The 26,401-nt window shown below is 42.4% G+C and overlaps 1 protein-coding gene across 6 annotated transcripts in view; it reads right to left on the minus strand.

Moving 5' to 3' along the window:
* The window catches only part of svopl (SVOP-like), a 131,031-nt gene that overhangs the window by 61,054 nt on the left and 43,576 nt on the right, over positions 1-26,401 (minus strand). For 5 of the 6 annotated variants that reach the window (XM_063058265.1, XM_063058261.1, XM_063058264.1 and 2 more), the window contains exon 3: positions 1,002-1,096. The exons of the other annotated variant lie outside the window; for it this stretch is intronic. In XM_063058265.1, coding sequence (XP_062914335.1) covers positions 1,002-1,096 — 95 coding nt within the window. The remainder of the gene's footprint in view (positions 1-1,001; positions 1,097-26,401) is intronic. 6 annotated transcript variants of the gene reach the window in all.

Consider the following 26,401-nt stretch of genomic DNA (forward strand, 5'->3'; position numbering starts at 1 on the left):
TGGACAGAGATATTTTGAAAAACGCTTAGTGTGTACGCCTGTCGTTTTTACTCGAAACCGGCATTTTCAAAATTATCCAGCATAGTGTGGACGTAGTCTCAGGTTCAATACTCACACAGCCACTGCCCCCACCCCCAAAAACAAGAGAAAATCTGCAGATGCTGAAAGTCCAAGCAACACACACACAAAATGCTGGAGGAACTCAGTAGGCCAGGCAGCATCTATAGAAAAGAGTAGACAGCCGACGTTTCAGGCAGAGACCCTTCATCAGGAGCTCCCGCCCACCGTGGCAGCTGAGCAGAGTTTGGCAATTCTCCCTGTAACCACATGGGGATTCCCCCAGGTACACTGTTATCCTCCTACGTCCCAATGAAGTGCCAGTCGATATGCTAATTAGTCACTGCAAATTTCCGCACCTGTAAGCTGAGTGGTAGAACCTGAGGTATTGAGGGAATGTAAGGAGAACTGAGAAGGATTAGTGCTGATGAGTGTGGATAGATGGGTTGAAAGTCCTGTATTGCTGCAAGTGTTGGGATAGGACCTGGACTGGTTAGAAGAGGCCTGTTTGGATGGTAAACCCCTGACTCCTTTCATCAATGACTTCTAGGACTTCAAGATTCAGTTTCCTAAACGAATTTGAGAACTGGACCACGCCGATACTTGAGATGTGGTTTATCAATAGGCAAAGATAACTGGGAAAATAGTAAATCTTATTAGCATCAATTTGGTTTTAAGGAAGGGTGGTGAAAGATACCTTCTTACAAGCCTTCCACTCCCATTGGTGAATATAAAATTCAGCAGTTTCATCTTTAAGATTCCCGAACTTTCTCATTTTAGGTGAAATAAAGTTGTTCTATAGCTTCGATTAACGGAATGAATGAGCACATTTCTGCAGACAAATATGAAGTTGTACGTTCCATCGGAGTTCTTTGGAGTGGTTGGGACAGTCAGTATTCTGGCTATTCCCACTGTACAGCTCAACCATTCCACCAAATACTCACACTTGTGCTGCCCATGATACAAAGCAGCAAAACATGGAACCGACCAAACCCAATAGTTTCCACGGCTTCCTCCACTGTGTACGTTTTTCTCCGATCTGCAAGACAAAGTGGCCTCGCTCAGTGAATCAAGAATGGGACAGAATTCAATCAAGGGGTCTTTGGCCACAAGATGGTGCTGTTAGTGTGCTCCAGTGGCAGTGCGTTAGCTCAGTAACCTCTCAAACGGCCACTGCTGTGAGACATGGACAATGCAAGCCAGCCTGGCTCGCCACATTCGAACAATTGATAAATTGTTAAAACCTTTGGATTAAGTTCCTGAGCAAATAATTCTGCCCATCCTGAAATTTAAGCTCTTAATGTCATTCAGATTCATGTACATGTATTTAAATATACAATGAAACATCAAATGAAATGTGTTGTTTACGTTAACAACTAACACAACCCAAGGTGTGCCGGGAGCAGCTTGAAAGTGTCACCACACATTCTGGCGCCAACAAAGCACAATCACAATTATCAGCAGAACAACACAAGCAAAACAAAATAACAACTGCAAAGCGGGCTGCTCTCCCCACCCCCTCTCCCTCGTGTGTGCACACACGCACACCCACCTACCCCCCAGGACAGGCCACCAAGTAACTAAAGCAAAAGAATCAATCGACCTTCAAGCCAGATCAAACAGTTATGCTAGTCACAAATTGCACAGGGTTATCTCCTTATTCATTAATCTTCAATGGCACTTCAGACACCCACTACGACCAGCAAGAGAGGACAGTATTCACGTGGAATCTTTAACAAATCAGCCAGGGGAGGGTTCCACACAGAGCCAGTGGCAGGGAAGTGAAGAGGGAACGGAGAGACTTGAGGAGTGTGACAGTCAGTAAGGTTTTTGGCTGTTGGGGAAGGAGTAGAACTGATCAGGATACAAAGTGTAAAATGACACAGGCCAAGGAAAAAGGATGTAGGCAGTGTTGTGTGTGTGTGTGTGTGTGTGTGTGTGTGTGTGTGTGTGTGTGTGTGAGATGTGTATTTGTGTGTGTGTTTGTGACTGTCTGTGTGTTTGTGAGTGTCTGTGTGTTTTGTATGAGTGTGTGTGTGTGTGTTTGAGTGGGTATGTGTGTTTGTATGAGTGGGTATGTGTGTATGTGTGCGTGTATTTGTGGTGCGTGCGCGTGTGTATGTGCGTTTGTGAGTGCATGTGTGCTTGTGGTGTGTATGTGCATTTGTGAGTGTGTGTGAGTCTTTGAGTGTGTGTGTGTGTGTGTGTGTGAGTCTTTGAGTGTGTGTGTGTGTCTTTGAGTGTGTGGTGTGTGTATGTATGTTTGTGAGTGCGTATGTGAATTTGTGAGTGCGCGTGCACGTTTTTGGGTGCGCGTGTGCGTTTGTGGTGTGTGTGTGTTTTGTATGAGTGTGTGTGTTTGTATGAGTGGGTATGTGTGTATGTGTGCGTGCACGTGTTTGTGGTGCATGTGTGTGTGTGTGTGTGTGTGTGTGTGTGTTTGTGGGTGTGTGTGTGTGTGTGTGTGTGGTGTGTGTGTATGTGAGTTTGTGGTGTGTATGTGAGAGAGTTTGTATTGTGTGTAATTGTGTGTGTGTGGAGTAAGAGGAAGCAAGTGGCAAGGGTGGGAGGTCGAGGCACTTCAGACACACTACACTCAGCAAAATAAAACTGTAGTTGTGTTGAATCATTAACAATGCACTTCAGAGTGAGTTCAAAGATTCAAATATACAAATTGCATTTATTAGCAGGGAACGTATGCAGCAAACAACCCTGAGATTCATCTTTCTACAGACAGCCACAAAACAAAGAAAAGCATGAAACCCACTCAAAGAAAACCATCAACACTCCCAACTTACAAAAAAAAAGTGCAAACGGCAGAAAAAACAAGTGAAAAACTCAAAATATAAAATACCAACCCACAAAGTCATCACCGAAAGAGTCCAATCACAATCCAGAGAAAATCTGCAGATGCTGGAAATCCAAGCAACACACACAAAATGCTGGAGGAGCTCAGCAGGCCAGGCAGCATCTCTGGAAAAAAAGTACAATCGACTTTTTGGGCAGTCCTGCTGAAAGGTCTTAGCTCGAAACATCGACTGTACCTTTTTCCATAGATGCTGCCTGACCTGCTGAGTTCCTCCAGCATTGTGTGTTGACTGAGAGTGTCCAGGCGTATTCAGTTCAGTTCAATCTAGCACTGTGTCATTAGTTATCTGCAGACCACCCCGATCAAAATCATCCAAAATAGTGACAAAGAAAGGAGCGACCAGAAAGCAGAAACACATCATAATGTGTACTACAGAGTCCACTCCACAAACCGCGTCTATTAATCTTGCCCAGGACCCAGGACTCCACCTCTGTTGTGACTGTGAACTAAGTCACTGGAGGGACACTGAAGCTGGTGGATATAGAAGCCTTTATTTAGCAAAGCAAGCAGGCATCACATTTGAGACTCTCTTGGAAGATTATTACATCACATTTTATAAATAAAGAACAAAGGCAAAAACAGGACAATTTCTATAGCTACGAGGCATTAATGGTGCTTCCTTTGAGTTCAAATACCTAGGTCTTCACACCAACACACCCAAAATGAGTGTTAATCACCTCCATCTCAGCAGCTGAATTCATGCATTTGCAGACATCTCAGGTGAATGGATGCTTCCTGATTTGCAATCAACCCTATTCTGCAGCTCCAGGAAGACCTTTGTTCTGGTCTGCATTTTAAACTCAATCTAAAAGCCATGTTCAGGTCTGAAGCTGAAATTAACATTTGCTATATATCATAACTCCAGAATATGCCCTAACAGTCCCTCCTCTTGGCCCTCCTGGACAAAAATAATTTTGATCCAGGAGAGGCAAAACCTTAATGGAAATCTAATCAGGTAGGACAGCAAAAATGCCCTGTACTTCTGATCCCTTTTCCTAATTACTTATCTTATCCCTATGTGCATCTACATCTAAACCATAGCACCTAATGGCCTACAAGTCTGTAAGCAGAGATTTATCTAGAGATTTGACCAACGATTTTTAAAGTGCAGCTTTGTCATTCGTATACCTGTTCCCTCTTCCCTGTTGTCTGATTGCAGTTTAATCAAGCTCTTTATCTTCACACCCTTATTCTCTGATAGTTTAAACTCAGCAGTGGCCATCTGTGGTTACGAGCAGGGTAAATGTATCACGCAGACAAGCAACAGTTCACACTCCATGCCTTGAGAAAAGATTGCCAGAATCTTGACAACTAGTCTGTCAAACCCTCTCATCAATGTACAGGAGGGGTTGGGGTGGACTGTGTTTGAATGACTGCAAGGGTCTCACCCTGGTACCACCCCCTTTCAGACTGTCCATTCAATCACTGGCCCCACCACTGAAAGGGCCCAGCTCATTTGTATTCACTGCCCATTCAGGCTGGGGATAACGGTCTTCAGACGCTGTGTTTAATTTCTTCTCTTTCTCAGTTCGCTACGCCATCGAAGTTGTGGAACCTAATGCCCCTGCTGTAACTTTGATCGCTTCCCATCTATTTTCCCCAATCAACAGGAATTCTGCAGATGCTGGAAATTCAAGCAACAATTCAAGCAATTTCCCCAATACTTTTTCTGTTCAGCAACCAGCCTTCGTTACAGAGTTCAGTCATTGCATACTTTAACATGTTCTGCTGTCACGCTCTCTCAGTGCGTTCTGCCTTATTGTTTTCTGTGGCTCTGCTTCCATCGGGTGTGGTCAGGTCTGGCGCAGCCGGCCAGTGTTCATCGCTTGGGTTCTCTGCAGCGACACTGTTACTGGGGACACTTGAGACCCCACTCTGTTTGTGGGGGTGACAAGAAGGTGTGCCGTACAGTTTAATCTGACTGCAGGCTGCCTCGCCGGGACTGTACACCAACACAGGCATCATTCATCCCACGTGGATAGAACCTGTCGTTCTATCCACCTGGGAATGAAACCTGTCTTTTTAGCCAGCTCCCTTACCATGACTTGGTCACCTGGCTGTGGGAGCACTATCTTCTCTCCCTCTGGCTTTCTTTGATCTGCAATATGTTGCTGCTGCTTTGCTCGATCCCTCAATGTGTTACCCTGGTTACTGTGGTCCTTCACGGTCTCCGTGTAATCTTATTAACCTGGAATTTGTAGTTTCTTCCTGTACAACCTGTAATTTCTGTTGCTTCTTGTTCCCCCATTGCCCTGCTCTCACTGATGTCTGCCCAGTCGTTCCCTTTCTGCTCCTTACTATCCCCTTTCTGGTGAGCCTTTACTTCAATCACTGCTACCTCCTCAGGCAGCTACATTACATCCAACAGCTCCTCACTGTGCTCGGCCCCTCTCTGTGGGACCTCCTGACATGATTCCCACACATCACCCTGTCACCCCTCCCTGCTAGGGGCTATTGTCTCTCCGTTGGCCATGTTAACTGCTTTGCGAGTGACACAAGTTTGCTGTCCCTGTCTTGTCCATGTTATTTCTCCTTTTCCTGAGTCTATGATCACACCTGCCTGACTCAGCGTGTCTATCCCCAGGATAGTACCTTCATTGTTTGGGCACACCCAAAAATCTACAGGAAGCTGCATTCCTTCAATCTCAGGCACCTGGGGCTGACTTTTCACCACCCTCATTGTTTCACCTCCTGCACTGGTAATGTAAATCGCCTCTCCAATCATGGACAAGGGTAGATCTGTTATCGAGACTGATGACCCCTATAACATTTAGTCCAGTAACATTTCACGCTGCCAGCCCCCTAATACTGTCAACCTCGTGTGTACATCTGTGGGTGACTACCACTGGCAATAGAGGCTGCTGTCAGCCGTTTGTCTGATCTCACCAGCTCTACAATCTAATCAGCAGTAAAATCCGAAAGGGAGGGCACTGCTGTGGATTCTGCCTGTTTTCCTCTCTTTTCAGGACACCACCTCCAACCATGGCCAAGAATGTGCCGAGAATGTGCTGCTATAAGAAATCATCTTCTTTACCCTCCACAACTATTCCAGCAACTCCTTGCTTGGTGCCCTGATTGCTGGGGCACAAAGCAAGTCCTCTGTGTTATCATAGCAGCTACATCCACTGCAGCTGCTTTACAACTTCTCTTCCCCCATCTCTGGTCTATCTCACTTGCCCATGATACTATTGCAGGGTAGGTCGATCCCACATCTATCCCCAAATCTAAAACTTCCTGGTGGGCTGAGCTCAGGCCTTCCTTCAGCACTTTCAGGAAGACTAGGTCATCCTTCCCTGGGTTATCCAACTCTGAATACTCCTCATACGCTTGATATCTCTAATCTCTAGCTAGCTCATCAGCTCTCTGAACCACTGACATTATCATTCCCGTTTCCCTCACCTCCCCCCAGTTGCTGCCTCACTTCCCCCTTAAAGAACCAATATCCCTCTTCATTGCTGCCCAAGTACCACCCTGCACTCACTGGGCCATACTGCCCCACTGATTCCTCTGGCACTTAGCTTTTACCACCCCATGTATACCTTTGCAGTGCCTCTGATGAACTTCAATAATTTCCTCGAGCTGCCGCTAGAATTCTGCATTCTCACAGGTGACTTTCAGAAAGAGCAACTCTGACAAAATGCTCTGCTTCTCCCAGGGGTGAAGGGCCAATGGATGTCGCAATCAGATCAAAGGCTGGCTTAGATTGTCAGGGTTCTCGACCTGATGTTGGCTGACCACAACCAGTGCCATCCCAACTGATATATCTGGGTATAAGCTCTCCCTCAGATATCTCCACACTAATTCCCACATTATGCAAAATATAAATGACAAATAAAAATTAAACAGTATATACTTAAAACCATAGCGGACACACTCTGCAATCTGCCACTTATGTGCATCTGAACTCATAATGCCTGTTGTATTCCCTCACATTCAAAAAATGTTACATCAAGGTTTCAGACTTATTCTTAAAAAACACAAACACACTCGCAAACGAGTCTGCAACTGTACAGTTTCCCTGGACAAGTACACACACCCCACTGGTGTCCCCAGTGGTCAGTAACCACCCTTCACAACTGGTGACTGTCTCATCAAATTACATAAAAATGTCTAGTCTCTTACATAAACATACATGCACACACACATACCACACTACTTTTATAGCAACCAGTTCAGCTCTACACTGTGGGAAGATGTTGAAGATGAGGACAAGAGGGAAGATGATTCAAGTAATAAAAGGATAGAGGCAGATCTTCTGAGACACCTAGCATAGAATTGACAAGTCAGAGAAAGACAAGTCATCTTTGCTGTTCAGAATGGTTGCAACAGAAAGGAAATACAATCATCACTGAGTTTGATGAGCAGCACTCATTAACCATCTGAGCTTATAAAACAAGGGTCAGTTTTAACAATAAACAACAAAATCTTTTAGTCACAACTCCAATCATGTAGTCCAAGTACAGTTCCATTTATTACCTATCTTTTTAATTGTGTTGTAAGTATTAGCTGGTAAACTACTCATTTGTTGTACTTGTTCAGGCAGGTGAACTCTACTGAGGTTCTACAAGGACGGTCTCAATTAGCTGATGGCCAGTGCATGAACATCAGGCAAAGAAGAGGGGAAATGGGTTGATTTTGGTTCAAGACCCTTCTTCTGGACTGAGCAGCCATGGCCTCACCCTTTCCTGTCACCTTTTCCAAGCTAAGCTATCTGCACCTCTCTCTCAGCTCCTTTCCAGAAACTCTGGAATACCTTTGTCCTGGCTTCCTGCATTCCTCAATGGCCTCTTTAAAAGCCAGCTCTCTGATGAAGCTCCCTGTCACCTGCTTTAATACCTCCTGTCATGCGTCAGTGAGAATTTTATTTGAAGTCTTGTAACTTAGATGACATAAAAAGATAAAACTACAACATCAATAGAAGTTATTGCTGTTGTTAGATTGTGGCAGATCTTATTTCCCCCTTTGTCCCAGAACTGTTAATAATCTGAACGTATATCATTTCTCTGATCCAATCTCAGAGTTCTCAAGGGAGCATACACCAAATAACTTTAGCAGAAGATTATTTCATTCTATATCATCACTTTCTTTACAAAGACTTTCTCACTACACACTGCAATTCTGCCTACCTTCTCTCAGAAATCTCTAGGAATTTCTGGAACCCATTTTTTTCATACCTTGATATGTAACTTTTGAAAACCAGAATTTACTATTCCCATAATTTTCCATTATTCATTGTACGTGGGCCCATCAAGTCCATGCTGGTTGATAGATCAGTCCCACCACCCATTAATATTTTCTATGAGTTATTCTGCCCCCAGATTCATCTACTTATTGATATATTAGGGGCAATTTACAGCAAGTACTAGTCCACCGACCCACATGCCTTGGGATGCGGAGGAAACGGGAGCATCTGAGGGAAACCCTACAGAGTCAGACAGAGAAAGTGCAAACTCCACACCGGATTGTACCTGGGTTACTGGAGCAGTGAGGCAGCAGCACTACCACATGTGAGTGTGATCAAACATCTCAGATTGTTCCCACTCAGTGAATCATCTACATCGCCAATATCCTCCAGGCATAAGCTAGCATGGCAGATCCCCATAAAACCGCACTGTGGCGCAGCAAGGACAAACGCTTTCTCATAGCTCCAGTAATCTGAGCTTGATCCTGACCTCCAGCACCACCCATATGGAGTTTGAACATTATCCGTCTGACCTCATAGGATTTCTCCAAGTGCTCTAAGTTTCTCCCACTCCCAAAGACAATTGACTTTAAAGGTTAATTGGCTCCTGTAAAGTGGGGTTGGGAAACAGGAGGATCGAAGGAGAATTGATGGGCAAGTGGTTATCAGGGAGAAAACTGAGGGTAGGGATCTAAGAGTCAATATAGACATGATGACCAACATTGTCTTGTTCCAAATTCCAATGTAAAATATGTGAAATTGCAGCAGAACGTAAGAAGGAAATTACCCTAAAATTTCAAAAGGGTGTTTTAATTTAAAGCAAGTCACCAAATTATTAATTGCCCATTTTATTCTATCAATATTTATACTAAAGGTAACTGGTACACATGCAGAGATAGATGGGAGGATAACAATGAGAATGTCCATCTGACTTCTTCACTAATAACTATTACATACATAACCTTACTGACATTTTAATTCCTCTACGTAACTTTTGTTATGTTTAGTAACTCCAAAGCATAAAATCATTTTTAAAAAACAGAACGTGGATAACTCATGTATGTTCTTAGCTTTTCTGTCAGCATTTATGGTGATGTGATGACATATGCCATTCATGTACTTTTACATATAACCCTTAAGGAATTATGTAAACAAAGAATGATTAATCAAACAATATATTTATAACAATACTTAAATGATTGAAATATTAAATACGCGACACTCCTCCCTGCTTAGCTATAAACTTCAACTCAATGTAGAATGTATCTTAACCATGTACACTGTATTCTGTATAATACATCTACTATATAGACATCCACAGCACAGTAAATTATAATTTCTCCTATGCAGGCCTAAAGATTTAATCACTGTAGAGGATTTCTTATTCTTGTGGATGACATCTTTCCTGACAAGTGGTGTCACTCTGCATAGCAGGTGAGACTTATGACTTAAAACAATCTCAGGTTCTGGGGCCTCCTCCACGGCGGTTGTAGGAGTTGACTCTAGGACTGCAGGAAGTGGTTCTGACAGCTCTGGACACCTTCCTCCAAGGGTCTCCATCATCGTTCCTATGAATAGTTGTTGTCCTGAATTCAAACTTGTACCTGAGTCCTCCAAGAGGCATCACTGCATCCAGGCTCCTGCTGTTAGTGGAATACCCTTCTGAGAATTGAACATGGACACCAGTGGTTGACGGCCAGTAACGAAGGTAAACTCTCTCCCATACAAGTACAGGTAGAAAAACTTTATGCCCCAAACCAGACTCAAAGCCTCTCTGTCAATCTGTGCGTAATTTTTCATAAGGGGATATGATGACATTCACTTCCATCACACATAACGTGTGATATGACTACACCTAAACCATAAAGTGAGGTATCATAGGCTCGCTCCACTGGACGATGTGGATCATAATGTGTGATCACAGTGTCTGACATTGCTATTTCCTTTACCTTTCTGAAAGCCACCTCACACAGCTTTGCCCGTTGCCATTTCTTCCCGTACCGTAGCAATGAGTTCTGGGGGTGGAGCACAGTAGCCAGGTTTAGCAGGAACTTGTTACAGTAACTGATAAATCCTATAAAGGGCTGCAACTGTGACATTTCCTTTTGGCCTTGAGGAATCTACCATTGCTTGAATTTTCTCACCACACTTGTGTAATACTTGTGTGTCAATGGTGTGACCACAGTAAGTGTTGCAGGCTTAAAAAAGTCACACCTGTTGTGTCATGCTTGGAGCCCATAGCCTTCTAGTCTTTCTAACACTGCCTTGATGTTTTTTTTTGTCATCCTTACTGATAACAATGATGTCATCCAGGTAACACTGACTTGCTGCGCAGATTTGCAGCACCTGCTCCGTAGCTTTTGACAGAGTGCAGGTGCAGATACTACTCAGAAAGGAGCCTATTATAGTGATAAAGCCCCTTGTGATGCTCATGATGAGAAACACTTGGGAACCTTCTTCCATCTCCATCTGCACGTAGGTCTCATGTAAATCCACTTGCTGAAGCGTTTCCCTCCAGAAATTTGCAACAATATCCCCTATTCTGGGCAGAGGGTATTGATCTAATTTTACCACATACAAGCCCATGTGGGTTGGTGGTTGTTGTACTTCACTGTAACAAATGTCATTCCCACAGGAGTTATCTTTTCTCCAATGTAAGTTCTTTGTTGGATATCTGCAGGCTACAGTTCAGTACCTTTGAAATGCTGTTCATTGTGGAATGACTGTAATAGCCGAGCCAGTGCCCAACTCCATTTTAATTAATTTGCCATTCACTTCTGGTGTAAGCCATATCGCTTGTCTGTTGTTTGTTTTCACATTGTAACTTTCAAGGCTATCCGGTGCTCTTTTTGAAACTGCAACTTGACTTTTTATCTTTTTCTCTTCCCTGTACAGTCCATTTATTTCTGTCTGCCTGACATGCTCTTTGTATGTGGCGTACTTTGTTGCATTTTCTGCAAGTTTCACCTTTAAATCTGTGCTGGTCTGGTGCAAGTAATGAGCCCCTGCCACAACAGTAACAAAATTTGTTCAGCCAGGCAGGTTTCTGTTTAGATGTTGCAATTTTGTTCATGCTCTCGTACTTTCTGGACTGCAAATTATTTGCATTCCTGTCTACCTTTTCCATTGATACAGTGATTTCCAACTGTTCTTTTAAATGTGAGTTGTGCTTCGGTTAGGAGCTATTTTTAATGCTTTCTTGTAAGATTCTACAAACTAAACAACCTTTCAGTGCATCAATAAGCCTATCACTGAAATGACAATGTTCAGGCAACTTCTTCAATTCAGCCACATTTGCTGAAATGGACACCCCTTCTTTATAAAACCTAGAAGTGTTGTTCAGTCAACAATGGTTTTGGTTCTAAATGTTGCTGCACTACTTTCATGCTATCAGCAAAGATCATTTTGCCTGGTTTGGTTGGAGCAGTTAAACTTCTAAGCATCTGTATACACTTCCATATAATGCACTCAGCAAAACTGGCACTTGCTCTCATTGGCTATTCCATTTGCTTCAATATACTGCTCAGTTTGTTCCATATACAGCAGCCAGTTATCAGTTGTGCAATCAAATGTGTCTATCTTTCCAAAGTAGTTAGCCATTTCTGCTTATTAAAAATTTATTATCACCCACTACTCATTTTCTGCCTTTTTTTCCCAACTTGACTGTCTCCTTTTTGAAGAAGGATGTGCTGTGCTTTTTTTTTAAACTTATATATCTCCCTGCATTTTTTTCAACTCAAGTGCCTCGCTGTGCTTCAACAGGTAGGTAGTAGTATCTCCTCAAACTCCTAATGAAATATAGCAAATGTCTTGCCTTCTTTATAGCTGCATCGATACGTTGCATCAAGGTTAGGTCCTCAGAGATATTGACAGTCAGGAACATGAAATTGCTCCACTTCTGCTTCTTCTATGAGGATTGTTTTGTGTTCCCTCATCTTAGCCTCATCCAATCAACTTTGTAGTCTTGCTGATGTCAAGTGCAATGTTGCTGCTGCAACATCACTCACCTAACCGGTATATCTCGCTCCTATATGCCCTTCCATCACCATCTGAAATTCTGCCAACACTAGTTGTATCACCAGCAAATTTATAGATGGTATTAAAACTGTGCCTAGGCACACAGTCATGGTGTAGAGAGAGTAGAGCATTGGGCTAAGGACACATCCCTGTGGTGCACCAATGTTGATTGTCAGTGAGGTGGAGATGTTATTTCCAATCTGCACAAGTTGTGGTCTTTCGGTTAGGAAGTTGAGTATTCAGTTGCAGAGGGAGGTACAGAGGCCCAGGTTCTGTAGCTTTCCAATCAGGACTGTAGGAATGACGGTGTTAAATGCTGAACTATAGTAAACAAACAGCATCCTGACATAGGTAATGGCATTGTCCAGGTAATCCAAGAACATGTGGAGAGCCATTGAGATCACATCAGCTGTAGACATATTGTGGCAATCGGCAAATTGCAGTGGGTCCAGGTCCTTCCTGAGACAGGTGTTGATTCTAGCCATAACCAACCTCTCAAGGCATTTCATCATCGTAGATGTGAGAGCTAAAGGACGATAGTCATTACGGCAGCTCACGCTGCTCTTCATGGGGACTGGTATAATTGTTGCCTGTTTGAAGTAGGTGGGAACTTCCCACTGGAGCAATGAGAGACTGAAGATGTCGTTGAATACCACCACTGGTTTTCAGAGCCTTACCAGGTTTTCCCATCGGGCCCTGCCACCTTGCAAGGTTTCACCCTCTCGAAAGAGCCTGACATTGACCTCTGAAACAGAGATCACAGGATCACCGGATGCTGCAGGGATCTTCATAGCTGTGGTATTATTCTCCCTTTCAAAGTGAGCATAACAGGTGTTGAGCTCGTCTGGTGGTGAGGTATCATTGCCATTCATGATGTTGGGTTTTGCTTTGTAGGAAGTAATGGTCTGCAGAATCTGTCAGAGTTGACGTGCATCCGACGTCACCTCCAACTTCTCTTGGGACTGTTTCCTGGCTCTTGAAATAGCCCTCCATGAGTCATACCAGGTATTCTTGTACAGACCTAGGGTACTCAGACTTAAATGCCACAGATCTAGCCCTCAGCAGACTATAAACCTCCTGGTTTATCGACAGCTTTTGGTTTGGGAATGTACAATAACAAATTTCCTCAAACACCTAATGAAATATAGCTGCTGGCACGAATTCTTCATAAATGCATCAATATGTTGGGCCCAGGGTAGATCTCCAGAGATGTTGACAGCCAGTAACCTGAAAATGCTCACTGCTGACTCCTCGATGAGGGCTGGTGTGTATTCCCTCACCTTCCCCTTCCTGGGGAAATTTGTTCACATATCCTTTAAATTAATTTGTAGGATATTGTGCAGATGGCATGGGTGGCACCTTCCTTGAGATGCCCGCTATAATCCCAGTCTTAGGGGCATAAAGGAGGACAGGGATCACTGCAATATGTTCATGGGCTTTGTGCCAAGTCTGATGTCTCCAACATCAGTTGAACTTCAACCTTTTCCTCAATTGAATGCAAACTTTGCTGATGCATTGAAGGTGGTGGTGAATCCATCTTCAGCACCTGCAATCACTGAGAGGTGCTGCCCATTGTATGGAGAGTGGTCCTTGTTTTCCAGATTCTTCATTTGAACTTGCATTGTAGGAAGGTGGGGTGTTGCAGTTGGATCAGGTTGCTACAGGACTTTGGTCTTGTGGATGTTGCAGAAAAGCCCATCCTCTCATAGTGAAAGTATCTACAGTTGTTAGAGCTCAGCCTCTAAGTGTCCACAAACGCAGGGGCCATTTGCATTCTACAGCTCAACCTTGAAGATCCAGGTGAACTTGGCTTAGATCGTGTCACTACAAGTTTAAAACTTTCCAAAGATTCTCTCCATTTGCCCCAGAGGTTTGTTGGAAACGAGGTTGAACATTGCATAGGAAATATTGAGAAAAGTGTTGGTGTAACAATGCAGTCTTCTTCGACATTGATTCTCACTGAGATTGGCTGGAGACTGCTGGTTACCATCATTGCCTGCATGCTGTTCTGAAAAAAGCATAAGACAGACACAAATTTCTGATGGCAGCCAGATTTAAGGATAGTGGTACACAATCCCTCCCAACTGATATTACCAAACACTTTGGTGACATCAAACAAGGCCATGTACAGTGGCTGTAGGTGACCCTTGCATTTTACTTGGAATTAATACATGTTGAAGACCATGTCCATTTAGATGAATCCCACTCTTTGGTTACTTGAGGAAGACAGTTAATGAGGACTCTGACAATGCATTTCCCATTAGTCAGCAGCATGGGGACAACTTCTTTGGGGTTTCTTTCTTTGAAAATGTTCTCAATCACATCTCTGAGTTCCACTTGAATATCCTCATCTTCCCAAATGTGTACCACTATATTGCTTTCAAAGAAGAAATATTGTTTGCATTGTCTGAGCAAGCACAGTAGCTATAATTTCAGTGGATGCACAGTACTGATGCTATTGACTTTACCCAAAAAAACAATGACTGATCAAACAACAAAGCACAGCAGATCATGGAAACCTGAAAAAACACACAGTAAATGCTAGAAATATTCAGCAAGTAAGGCAGCATCTGTGGAGAGAGGACCTTTCATTAGAACTCATCCATTATTCAATGAATAACATGGCCTCCAGTAGTTCAGTGCACCTTCTTAATGTAGCTGAGAGAGCACCTGAGAGTGGGTGCCTGGACATCAACGCATAGATGGGCATAGACAGAGGGGCAAGATACCAAATGAGCTACAGTAACAACAGCAATCTGTGTGTGAGAGAGCTATCACCAATGATAAATCTGAGCTGACGTGGGTCCTTTAAATACAAGAGCTCTTCTATATACAATGCAAAGTCAGGACGGTTACTCCAGCTGCTTCACCGAAGATGAACTTACAAATCCACACCCTTAATTATGTTTTATAACAGGAGCAACAACAATGATTTAGTGAGGCACTTTTCAACAAGAACAGGTAAGCGCCATGTCATTGCAGATGATATGGACAAAGCGGGTGTCCAGATTCATGCAGGATGGTACCTGAATCAGCCGTAACCAGATATTATCGCACTGTTGCTGATCTTGCCGGCAAACAGAACCCTCTGAGCAAAAATGGCAATTACCGACGTGCCATTGTGTCTGGGTCATGATTATTGACAGACCATTGTGCCTCGGTCATGGATTATCAGCAGATTTATTGGTTAAAATATGGGATTTTCCAGAACCAAATGAACATCAGCATTGTCACGGTTTGATTGTGTTCAGTACAGTGAAGTTACTGGCCTGATATGGACTGAGTTTTGTAGGATTACAACTTATAGCGATTTGTGTTATCATGGTCTGGGGTACGTGGAGATTGGGGTGGGGCTGAGGGTATGGGAGGTCATTATCCAGTTGCACAGAAGTGGAGGCATGAGGAAGGATGATCTGTGTGCAACAGATATGAAGCAGGATGTGAGTTCTCACTGGGATTGTATTCTGCCAGGTTGCCTTCTCCCCACGCTCATTCCTCGATCTCAGGGACCCTGCGCACCTGAGTTCTTAAATATACCCCACATAAGTTCAATTCTCCACTCTCCCTATCTAACCATTTCCCTTCCCACCCTTCTTATCCCCTATCTCTTAATCCATAATAACAGAGTGAATCCAGCCACTATTGCAGAGGAAGACTCTTCCGGTAAATGACCATCTGGGACACTGGAAGTATCAGGCTACCCTACATGCTGTCCCACTTTGCTGAAATACACTGAACGACAACCCCACTCAGAACCAGTAAAACCATTTAAAAAACACCCTAACTATCAATACCAACCAGTTGATTCATCAGTCAATGTTGATGGACACCCACAGACTCCAGTCACCCTCACTCACATATCACAAAACCCGCCCTCATGCACCAAAGCGAATCACTGTGTATGAACCATGTTGTTGTCTCTGTAAACACGCAAAGAACACCAGTTCGGTCAGTTGCCTTCACCATCTCAGTTTAAAGGAATTCTGTAGTTAAAGGGTACCCTTCATCTGATCTTGCATACCCAATTCTTTCAACTGCCCAGTCCCCTCCACCTGCTGTTCCCTGATCCTTGCCCCACCCCAATCATTCAGCCCCTTCCCCTATCTAATCATTCAATCCCGCCCTTCCCGAATCACCAGCATTTTGGAATCCCTTTCCTTCACTAATCTGCCAAACCCTTCCCTCCTATCTCCCAGTCTCTTCCCACATCCTCCGACAGACACAGCATTAACTCTGAGTGTGTTTTCACTCTTGTGACCCAGTTCATTGCATGGTTTCATTTCCCACAAAGAAGAAACCCACCCCCTACTTATTATCGCATGATCTGTGCAGCACTATGTATGATGCATGTTTATGAAAATCCTTTTATTCTTTTGATACAGTGGCATTAAAATGCAACAACCTGCACTTCTATCCATTACTATTGGTAAAACAGTCGCAAATGACAGGTCAAACAGAACCTGTTGAGCATATATTTAACCGCTGGCTGAATTCATTGTGGGTATGTGCAGCTCCTTTTCCCATTGGTTAGCTGCATAGTGTCCAGTTTCAAACATCCTTGGTATATAGAAAGCACGTGTGGGAGGCTGTCTCTCTCTCTCTCCTTTTTTTAAGGCAAGTGGTGCACATAGCCATTGGAAAGGTATGCTCTTTTCACACTTTTAAACTTTTGAATGTATGTTTGATGAATATTCAGCTTTGTAGTGTCGGGAACTCGGGAAACCTGAATGTTTGGTCAAATTTTTATTGTTTGTAAATAAATGATTAATATACTTATTAGAAGTCAGTGTTTTTTTTGTCACTTGCTTGACTCACGAACCTGATTCAACTTCACAAGGTGAACAGGTTAATAGGTTACATGGCTACTAAAATAAATCACCTCTACTGTGTAGTTGAGGTGTACATTCCAGGGCAAAGTTTTGGCATTACTGGGAGAAGGAAATGGGTGTAGACTCAGTGTGCCGAATGACCTGCTTCAAAGCCAAAGTCAAAAGTCAAAGTAATATTTATAATCAAAATATGTATTGGTTACCGTATATTTTGCAGTATACACAGTGGATTCCATTTTATGTTTTAATTGGGCTATCAGTTTAATCCAAGCAACTGTTTATTTAGGAAACAGCCGGGAGTGAAAATGAAATGATTTCACTATTTCAACAAGTTAGAAACTACGAAGAAGGTATCGACGATCATCTTGAATATTACAATGAAACTGAAGATTTGGAGAATTCAATCCTTTAATGCATTGTATGAATTCAGTCCATTATCTGTACCAGGTGTCTGGACTGATTTTGTTAATTAAAGTCAATCAAAAGATCATGGCAGCATACCCTTGATGAATATCTCTATTGATAACTATTAGGAAGTAATACACAGTTTTATAGCATGGTAGTAGTCTTGGTAGTGATCACATTTGTTCTGTATTTCATTTAAATACATAATTTGTTACACAGTTAAAGAGTAGTTTGTCTTTTTTTTAAAATACCTTTTAAACTATTTCCGTGAAACTTTGGCTAATTGGGGCAGCGACCTAACTTAATTGAGTCAAAAAATACTGGTCCCGACGTGTCTCAATTAACCAGAATTCACTGTATATATTTTTTGTTGTAATTTAGAATTTTTATGCATTGCACTACTGTATACTGCTGCCGTAAAACAAAAGATTTCATGACTTATGCCAATGATTTTAAATCCAATTCTGATTCTAACTCTGATCTACATGATGCACTGAGGCAACAGTCAGCACCCCTCATACCTGTCTCTCTCATTCCATCACTGTTCAGAACAAGCAGGAGTGTGGGAGCAGCACTGCCTCCAATACCCCTCAGAGTCACATGCTAAGCATTCTCGGAAATTTTCATCCTGAGATTCCCAGCCCAACAGTAAATTCTCAGCTCACTGGCTTCGAAGTTCAAAAGTTCAAAAATCCAAAGTTCAGAGTAAATTTATTATTAAAGTACATGTATGTCACCATATACAACCCTGAGATTGATTTTACTTGTGGCCATACTCAATAAATCCAATAGGATTAATGAAAGACCACACCAACATGGTGGACAGCCAACATGCAAAAGACAACATACTGTGTAAATACAAAAAGAAAGAAAAAACAATAATAAGAAGAATTCAACAGTAAATATATAACAAAGGCAATAAACACTTTCGCTATACCTATATTGACATATTCTTATGGTATAATATCTTGGTCTGAAACTAATCTGGAAAATTTACAAAGAAAAATAAGAACTGAAATGACAAGTTCAGAAAACAATATGTACACTCAAACGCGCTTAGATTAAAACTACTTAGGTCAGAAGGAGGAGGAAGAATGACAGACATTAAAAATTTACACAACAGTCAGATAAAACTTCCTAAGGATATATTTTCATCAATGAAAACAGGATTCAGCACTCCACACAAGCATATGCAATTCTGGTTAGAAGTATACACCACTGAACTTAAATGAAAGCACAACACAGAAAAATGAAGAAATTATTATTATTGGAGAAAAACTTAATCAATGGAAGGATACATTCTCTATGTAAGACACCCCCACAGCGGACTTGATAGCAACAAGGAAGCATTGAACGCCTGGCTTAGTGTTGGAGACCTCCTCACAGAAACAGAAGGGTTCCTTATACATTAACATTAACACAAAAAACTTATCAACAATACATAATAAAAGAACAACAAATTCAAGACAATAGAGGCAGGAAATGCCAAGAAAAACCAGAATGAATCCAACACATTACAGGATCCTGCAGCAATTTAACTCAATCTGATCACTTACATAAGCACAATTAAGTGGCAAACATCACTCACCAAAATCTTGCTTTAAGATACAAACTCATTAAAGACACCATAACTTACAATAAATACAAGCCATTCCAAACTCACATAACATACAGAAATCAATAAAGTGAAAAACACCAGAAATATACTGAATTAAAAGAGGAAATTGAAAGACTATGGAACATGAGCAGGGTATCCATTGTCCCAATAATAATATCTACAACTGGCATCATCCCAAACGCACTACACAATAGCATTAAACAATTAGGGCTACATGGCAATATCTATGTAAATCTTCAGAAAGCCACAATACTAAACATCACTAGAATAGTTTGGAAGTTCCTAGCAATTGAGCAATGAGTGTGCTTGGCTATAACCATACCTCAGGTTTTACCAGCTTGAATTGAGAAAAAATAGTAATAATAAATAAGCAATAAATATCGAGAACGAGATGAAGAGTCCTTGAAAGCGAGTCCAGAGTTTGAGGGAACAGTTCAGTGATGGGGGGAGTGAAGTTGAGTGAAGTTATGGAGTCATAGAGTCATAGCAAAGTACAACACAGAAACTGGCTCTTTGGCCCATCTAGTCCATACCAAAATCATTTAAGCTATCTACTCCAACAGACCTGCAACAGGACCATAGCCCACCATACCCCTACAATCCATGTACCTATCCAAACTTAGCTTAAATGTTGAAATTGAGCTTGCATGCACCACTTCTGCTGGTAGCTCATTCCACACACTCACAACACTCTGAGTGAAGGAGATCCTTTCATGTTTCCCCTTAAATTTTTCACCTTTCACCCTTAACCCATGACCTCTGGCTGTAGTCCCACCCAACCTCAGTGGAAAAAGCCTGTTTGCGTTTACCTTATCTATAACCCTCATAATTTTGTATACTTAATTCAAATCTCACCTCAATCTTCTACATTCTAAAGACTTAAAGTCCTAACCTATTCAATCTTTCCAAGTTCTCCAGACCCTGCAACATGCTTATAAATTTTCTCTGTACTCTTTCAATTTTTATTTACATCTTTCCTGTAAATAGGTGACCGAAACAGCACACGATACTCCAAATTAGGCCTCAGCAACATTGTATACAACTTCATCATAACATCCCAACTTCAATACTCAATGCATTGATTTATGAAGGCCTATGTGCTGTCTTTACAACTCTATCTACCTGTGACATCACTTTCAATGAATTATGGACCTGTATTCCCAGATCCCTTTGTTCTACCACACTTCTCAGTGCCCTGCATTCACTGTTTGAGACTTACCAAAGTGCAACACCACAAACTTGTCTGCATTAAACTCCATCTGCCATTTTCAGCCCATTTTTCAAGCTGATCCAAATACTTCTGCAAGCCATGATGTCCTTCCTCGCTGTTCACTGCACCCCCAGTCTTGTTGTCATTCACAAGCTTGCTGATCCAGTTAACCACATTATCATCCAGATCATTGATATGGATGACAAACAATAATGGACCCAGCACCGATCCCCGCAGCACTCCACTAGTCACAGACTTCCAGTCAGAGACGCAACCATTTACTACCACTCCCTGGCTTTTCCCACAAAACTGAAGTCTAATCCAATTTACTACCTCATATTGAATGCCAAGTGACTGAATCTTCTTGACCAACCTCCCATGCGGGACCTTGTCAAGTGCTTTGCTAAAGTCCATGTAGTTATACCCTCTGATTCAGGAGCTTGATGGTTGAGAGGTAAAAACTGTTCCTGAACCTGGTGGCGAGAGTCCTGAAGCCCCTAGCCCTTCCTCCTGGTGGCAGTAGTGAGAAGAAAGTACGACCAGTGTGGTGGGAGTCCCTGATGATGGATGCTGCTTTCCAACGATAACGCTCTGTGTAGACGTGCTCAAGGGTATTGACAGCATTATCTATAATGGACTGGGCTGTAACCACTACTTCTTGTACTATTTTCTATTCAAGTATATTGACTGTGGCCAGTCATTATACTCTCTACCACACACCTATAGAAGTTTATCAAAATTTTAGATGTCATGCCAGCAACACAGAGTGGCAGCTCAACAAACATTGTCAGAATCAAACTAGGGAAGAACTCTAAACATGAGCCTTGTCAACTGCAGCTGTGTGCTGTGAATGAATTTGTTTGGGGACACAAAACTTCAGATCATGGACAAAAAAAAACTGAGTAGGGGCAATAATTACCCAAGAATGCAATGAACAGGAGCAACAGACAAACAGCAAAAGTGCAAAGTAAACTTGATTATCAAAGTACATATATTCATGATATGCAACCCTGAGATTCATTTTCCTGTGGGCATACTCAGCAAATCCATAGAATTACTACAGGATCAATGAAAGATCAGCTAGAGTGCAGGAGACAACAAACTGTGCAAATGCAAATATAAATAAATAGCAATAAATAACCAGAACATGAAATAACAAGATAAAGAGTCCTTAAAATGAGATGATTGGTTGTAGGAACATCTCATAGGATGAGCAAGTGTGTGTCGATATCCCCTTTGTTCAGAAGCCTGATGGCTTAGGGGTAGTAACTATTCTTGGTGCTAGTCCTGAGGCTCTTGTACCTTCTACCTGAAGGCAACTGTGAGAAGAAAATATGGCCTCGGTGGTGAAGATCTCTGATGATGAATGTTGCTTTCCATAAGACCATAAGATATAGGAGCAGAATTAGGCCATTTGGCCCATCGCGTCTGCTCAGCCATTTCAACATGGCTGATCCAATTTTCCTCTCAGCCCCAATCTCCTGCCTTCTCCCCATATCCCTTCATGCCCTAACCAATCAAGAACCTATCAACCTCTGCCTTAAATATACATAAAGACTTGGCCTCCACAGCTAACTGTGGCAAAGAATTCCACAGATTCACCACTCTCTAACTAAAGAAGTTCTTCCCCAACTCCATTCTAAAAAGATGCCCCTCGATTCTGAGTTGGTGTCCTCTGGTTTTAGACTCTCCCACCATAGGGAACATCCTCTCCACATCCAATCTATCAAATCCTTTCTCCATTCAATAGGTTTCAATTAGGTCACCCCTCACCCTTTTGAATTCTAGTGAATACAGGCCAAGAGCCATCAAATGCTCTTCATATGACAAGCCTTTCAATCCTGGAATCATTTTTGTGAACCTTCTTTGAACCCTCTCCAGTTTGGCCACATCCTTTCTAAGGTGCCTAGAACTACACATGATACTCCAAGTGAGATACAACAGTGCTTTATAAAATCTCAACATTATATCCTTGCTTTTATATTGTAGTCCTCTTGGAATTTATGCGAACCTTACATTTGCCTACCTCACCACAAACTCAACCTGAAAATTAACCTTTCGGAATCCTGACAAGTACTCCCAAGTACCTTTGCCCTAAGATTTTTGTATTTTCTCTTTATTTAGAAAATAATCAATGCTTTAGTTTCTCCTACCAAAGTGCATGGCTGCGCACTTCTCAACATGGTATTCCATCTGCCATTTCTTTTCCCATTCTCCTAATCTGTTAAATTCTTCTGCAGCTTATCTACTTCCTCAAAACTACCTGCCTCTCCACCCATCTTCATATTGTCTGCAAACTTTGCAACAAAACCATCAATTCCATCATCCAAATCATTGACATATAATGTAAAAAGAATCAGTTCCAACACAGACCCTTGTGGAACATCACTAGTCATTAGCAGCTTGGAAGAAAAGGTTCCCTGTATTCCCACTCTTTGCCTCCTGCCAATCAGCCACTGCTTTATCTATGCTAGAATCTTTCCTGCAATACCATGGGCTCATAGCTTGTTAAGCAACCTCATGTGTGGCACCTTATATAAGCCCTCTGAAAATCCAAGAATACAACATCAACTGATTCTCCTTTGTCTATCCTGGTTGTTATTGCTTCAAAGAATTCCAACAGATTTGTCAGGCAAGATTTTCCCTTGAGGCAACTATGCTGACTACAGCCTATTTTATCATGTGCCACGAAGTATTTTGACGCCGCATCCTTGAAAATTGACTCCAACATCTTCCTAACCACTGAGGTCAGACTAACTGGCCTATAGTATCCTTTTTTCTGATTCTCTCTCTTCTTGAAGAGTGGAGTGAGATTTGCAATTTTCCAGTCTTCCAGAACTATTCCAGATTCTAGTGATTCTTGAAAGATCATTACCAATGCCTCCACAATCTCTTCAGCCATCTCTTTCAGAACTCTGGGGTGTATGCAATCTGGTCCAGGTGACTTATCTACCTTCAGACTGTTCAGTTGCCAAAGAACCTTCTTTCTAGTTATGGTAGCTTCACACACTTCATGCCACATGACACCTGAAACTTCTACCATACTGCTAGTGTCTTCCACACTGAAGAATGATACAAAATACTTAATTCAGTTTGTCTGCTATTTCGTGGTCCCCCATTACTACCTCTCCAGCATCATTTTTAGCGGTCTGATATCCATCCTCACCTCTCTTTTACACTTTCTGTATCTGAAGAAACTTTTGTACCCTCTTTAATACTATTGGCTAGCTTACTTTTGTATACCACCTTTTCCTTCTTAATGACTCTTAGTTGCTTTCTGTTGGTTTTAAAGGCTTCCCTCTAACTTGCACGAATTTTTGCTCTACTATATGGCCTCTCTTGGATTTTATGTTGGCTTTGATTCTCTTGTTAGCCATGGTTGTGTCATCTTTCCTTTAGAAGACTTCTTCCTCTTTGGGATGTATATATCCTGTGCCTTCTGAATTGCTTTCAGAAATTCCAGCCACTGCTGCTTTGCCATCATTCTTGCCAATGTTTTTTTTCCCAATCAATTCTGGCCAACCCCTCTCTCATGCCTCTGTAATTCCCATTAATCAACTGTAATACAGGTACATCTGACTTTAGCTTCTTCTCAAATTTCAGGGTGAATTCAATCATATTATGAACACTTGTGCCTAAAGACTCTTTTACCTTTAGCTCTCTAATCAATTCTGGTTGATTGCTTAGCACCTAATCCAGAATAGCCAATCCTCTGGTAGGTTCAACCATGAGCTGCTTTAAAAAGCCATCTCTAGATTTTCCCAATCTACCTGCATATTGAAGTCCCTCATGACAATTGTAACATTGCCCTTTTAGCATGCATTTTCTATCTCCTGTTGTAATTTGTAATCCACACCCTTACTAATGTTTGGGGCCTGCGTATAACTCCCACAAGGGTCTTCTTTCCTTGCACTTTTTAACTCTATCCACAATGATTCAATATCTTCTGACCCCATGTCACCTCTTTCTAATGATTTAATTACATTTTTTTAGCAACAGAGCTACGCCACCCCTTCTGCCTTCCTGCCTGTCCTTTCGATACAATGTGTATCCTTGGATGTTAAGCTCCCAGCTATAATCTTCTTTCAGCCACAATTCAGTGATGACGACAACATCATACATGCCAATCTGTAACTGTGCTACAAGTTCATCTTATTCTGTATACTGTGCGCATTCAAAGATAACACCTTCAGTCCTATATTCACCCTTTTGATTTTGTCCACCTTTTACATTGCACCTCATCTTGTTCACTGCCATTTTGCCCTGTCATCAGTCTCTCCTTGCTAGGAGACTCACTACACCTTGCCTCTGTTTGTAAACCAACTACTTCATCTTCAGTACTATCATTCCAGTTCCCATCCCCCTGCCAAATTAGATTAAACCCACCCGAACAACTCTAGCCAACCTGTCTGTAAGGATATTGGACCCCCTCAGGTTCAGGTGTAGCCTGTCCCTTTTGTACAAGTCATGTCTTCCCCAGAAGAGATTCCAATGATCCATAAATCTGAACCTCTGCCCCCTGCACCTGTTCCTCAGCCAAGCATTCACCTGCCAAATCATTCTATTCTTACCCTCACCAGCATGTTGCACAGGCATCAATCCAGCAATTACTGCCCTGGAGGTCCTGTTTCTTAGCTTTCTCCCCAACTCCCCAATCTGTAGCTCTTCAGGACCTCCTCACAATGTCTACCGACATCATTGGTGCCATGATAGAACATAGAACATAGAAATCTACAGCACATTACAGGCCCTTTGGCCCACAATGACTTGAGCTTCTTCTTCTCTAATTTCAGGGTGAATCCAATCATATAATGATCACTCTTCCCCTAAGGGTTCTTTTACCTTAAGCTCTCCAATTCTGGTTCATTGCACAACTCCCATCAGGGTCTTTTTTACCCTTAGCTCTATCCACAATGATTGGACACCTGACCCTATGTCACGTCTTTCAAATTATTTGACTTCAGTTTTATTTACCAACAGAGCAATGTAACTGCCTTCCTGCATACCCTTTGGATATGACGTGTATCCTTCGACATTAAGCTCCTAGCTATCATCTTTCAGCCAAGATTTCCTACACAGCCTTTCATGCAGATGCGGTCAATGCTCAATACGTAATGTTCTGGGTGAATCCACTACCTTTTGCATGATTTTCAGTTCAAAGACTTTGGTGTTTCCACAGCAGGCCATGAAGGAGCCAGTCAATACACTCTCTGGTACACACCTGTAGATGTTTGTCAAAGTTTTTTAGATGTCATGCCAAATCTCCGCTGACTACTGTTACGTACCCCGTAACTGGGTTGCCAAACCAGCAGAAATGGATCACTCAGTTGGAGTCTGGATTACTAGAACTAAGGAAGTTTTATTAAGGAAACAAGCAACACAGTACTCTAATCAAAAGGATAATGAATGCAACAGTTCAGCAATGATAAACATACATGTACACAGAATTAAGATAACAGGATCAATCAAGCTCTATCGTTGTCTAGGGGTAAATGACCAGTTTCAAAATGACGCAAAGTTCAGTTCAGTTCGCAGTAATCACTGCCATGGCGATGGACAGTGGGGGGAAGGAGAGAGAGAGCAAAAGGAATGAATATTCAAAACAACTCCCACACAGACCTTCGCAGTCAGCTTTCGGGTGAGTCCTTTGTGATGTCATCTGAGGTCACCGACCGTGACCCCCCCTCCCCCATTTCCAGATACGATCGTTTCTTTGCTGTGAACCCAGCACCCAGGCAAGGGTGGACACACACCAGGTTTCCGCCGATCGTGCCTCTCCACCCTGAGTGTCTATGGCTTGATCCCGCGATCAGCCGTCCAAAACCTTCCCACCGACTTGTGAGAGGTGCACCGCTTCCAGGGTCTCGTTACCTCGGGTGTCGTGTGTGTGTCCTGCCTTAGCGAACCTGTCCCTTTTTATCCCCCTGCTGGGGTATCGCCTGTCCATCACTTCAAACAGTTCAGGGTTCAAAGGGGGAGCCGATCTTGACAGCTCTCCTTCCCCTTCATTACACATCTCCAAATGCTGCTCCATTGTTTTCCTTATCTCTCTCTCTCTCTCTCCTGAAGACAGGTGGCAGACCAACTGCTGATTCCACTGGTGCCAGCCCAGGCCAGCTACATCTTAATCTATGTGTATTCTTGTCACACTTCCCCCCTTTAAGGATTTTTACCGGGGGGTAAAAATTACAAACATGAATACATTATTTGATAC

Source organism: Mobula hypostoma, chromosome 9 (assembly GCF_963921235.1).
Source record: "Mobula hypostoma chromosome 9, sMobHyp1.1, whole genome shotgun sequence".
NCBI classification, from domain to species: Eukaryota; Metazoa; Chordata; class Chondrichthyes; order Myliobatiformes; family Myliobatidae; genus Mobula; species Mobula hypostoma.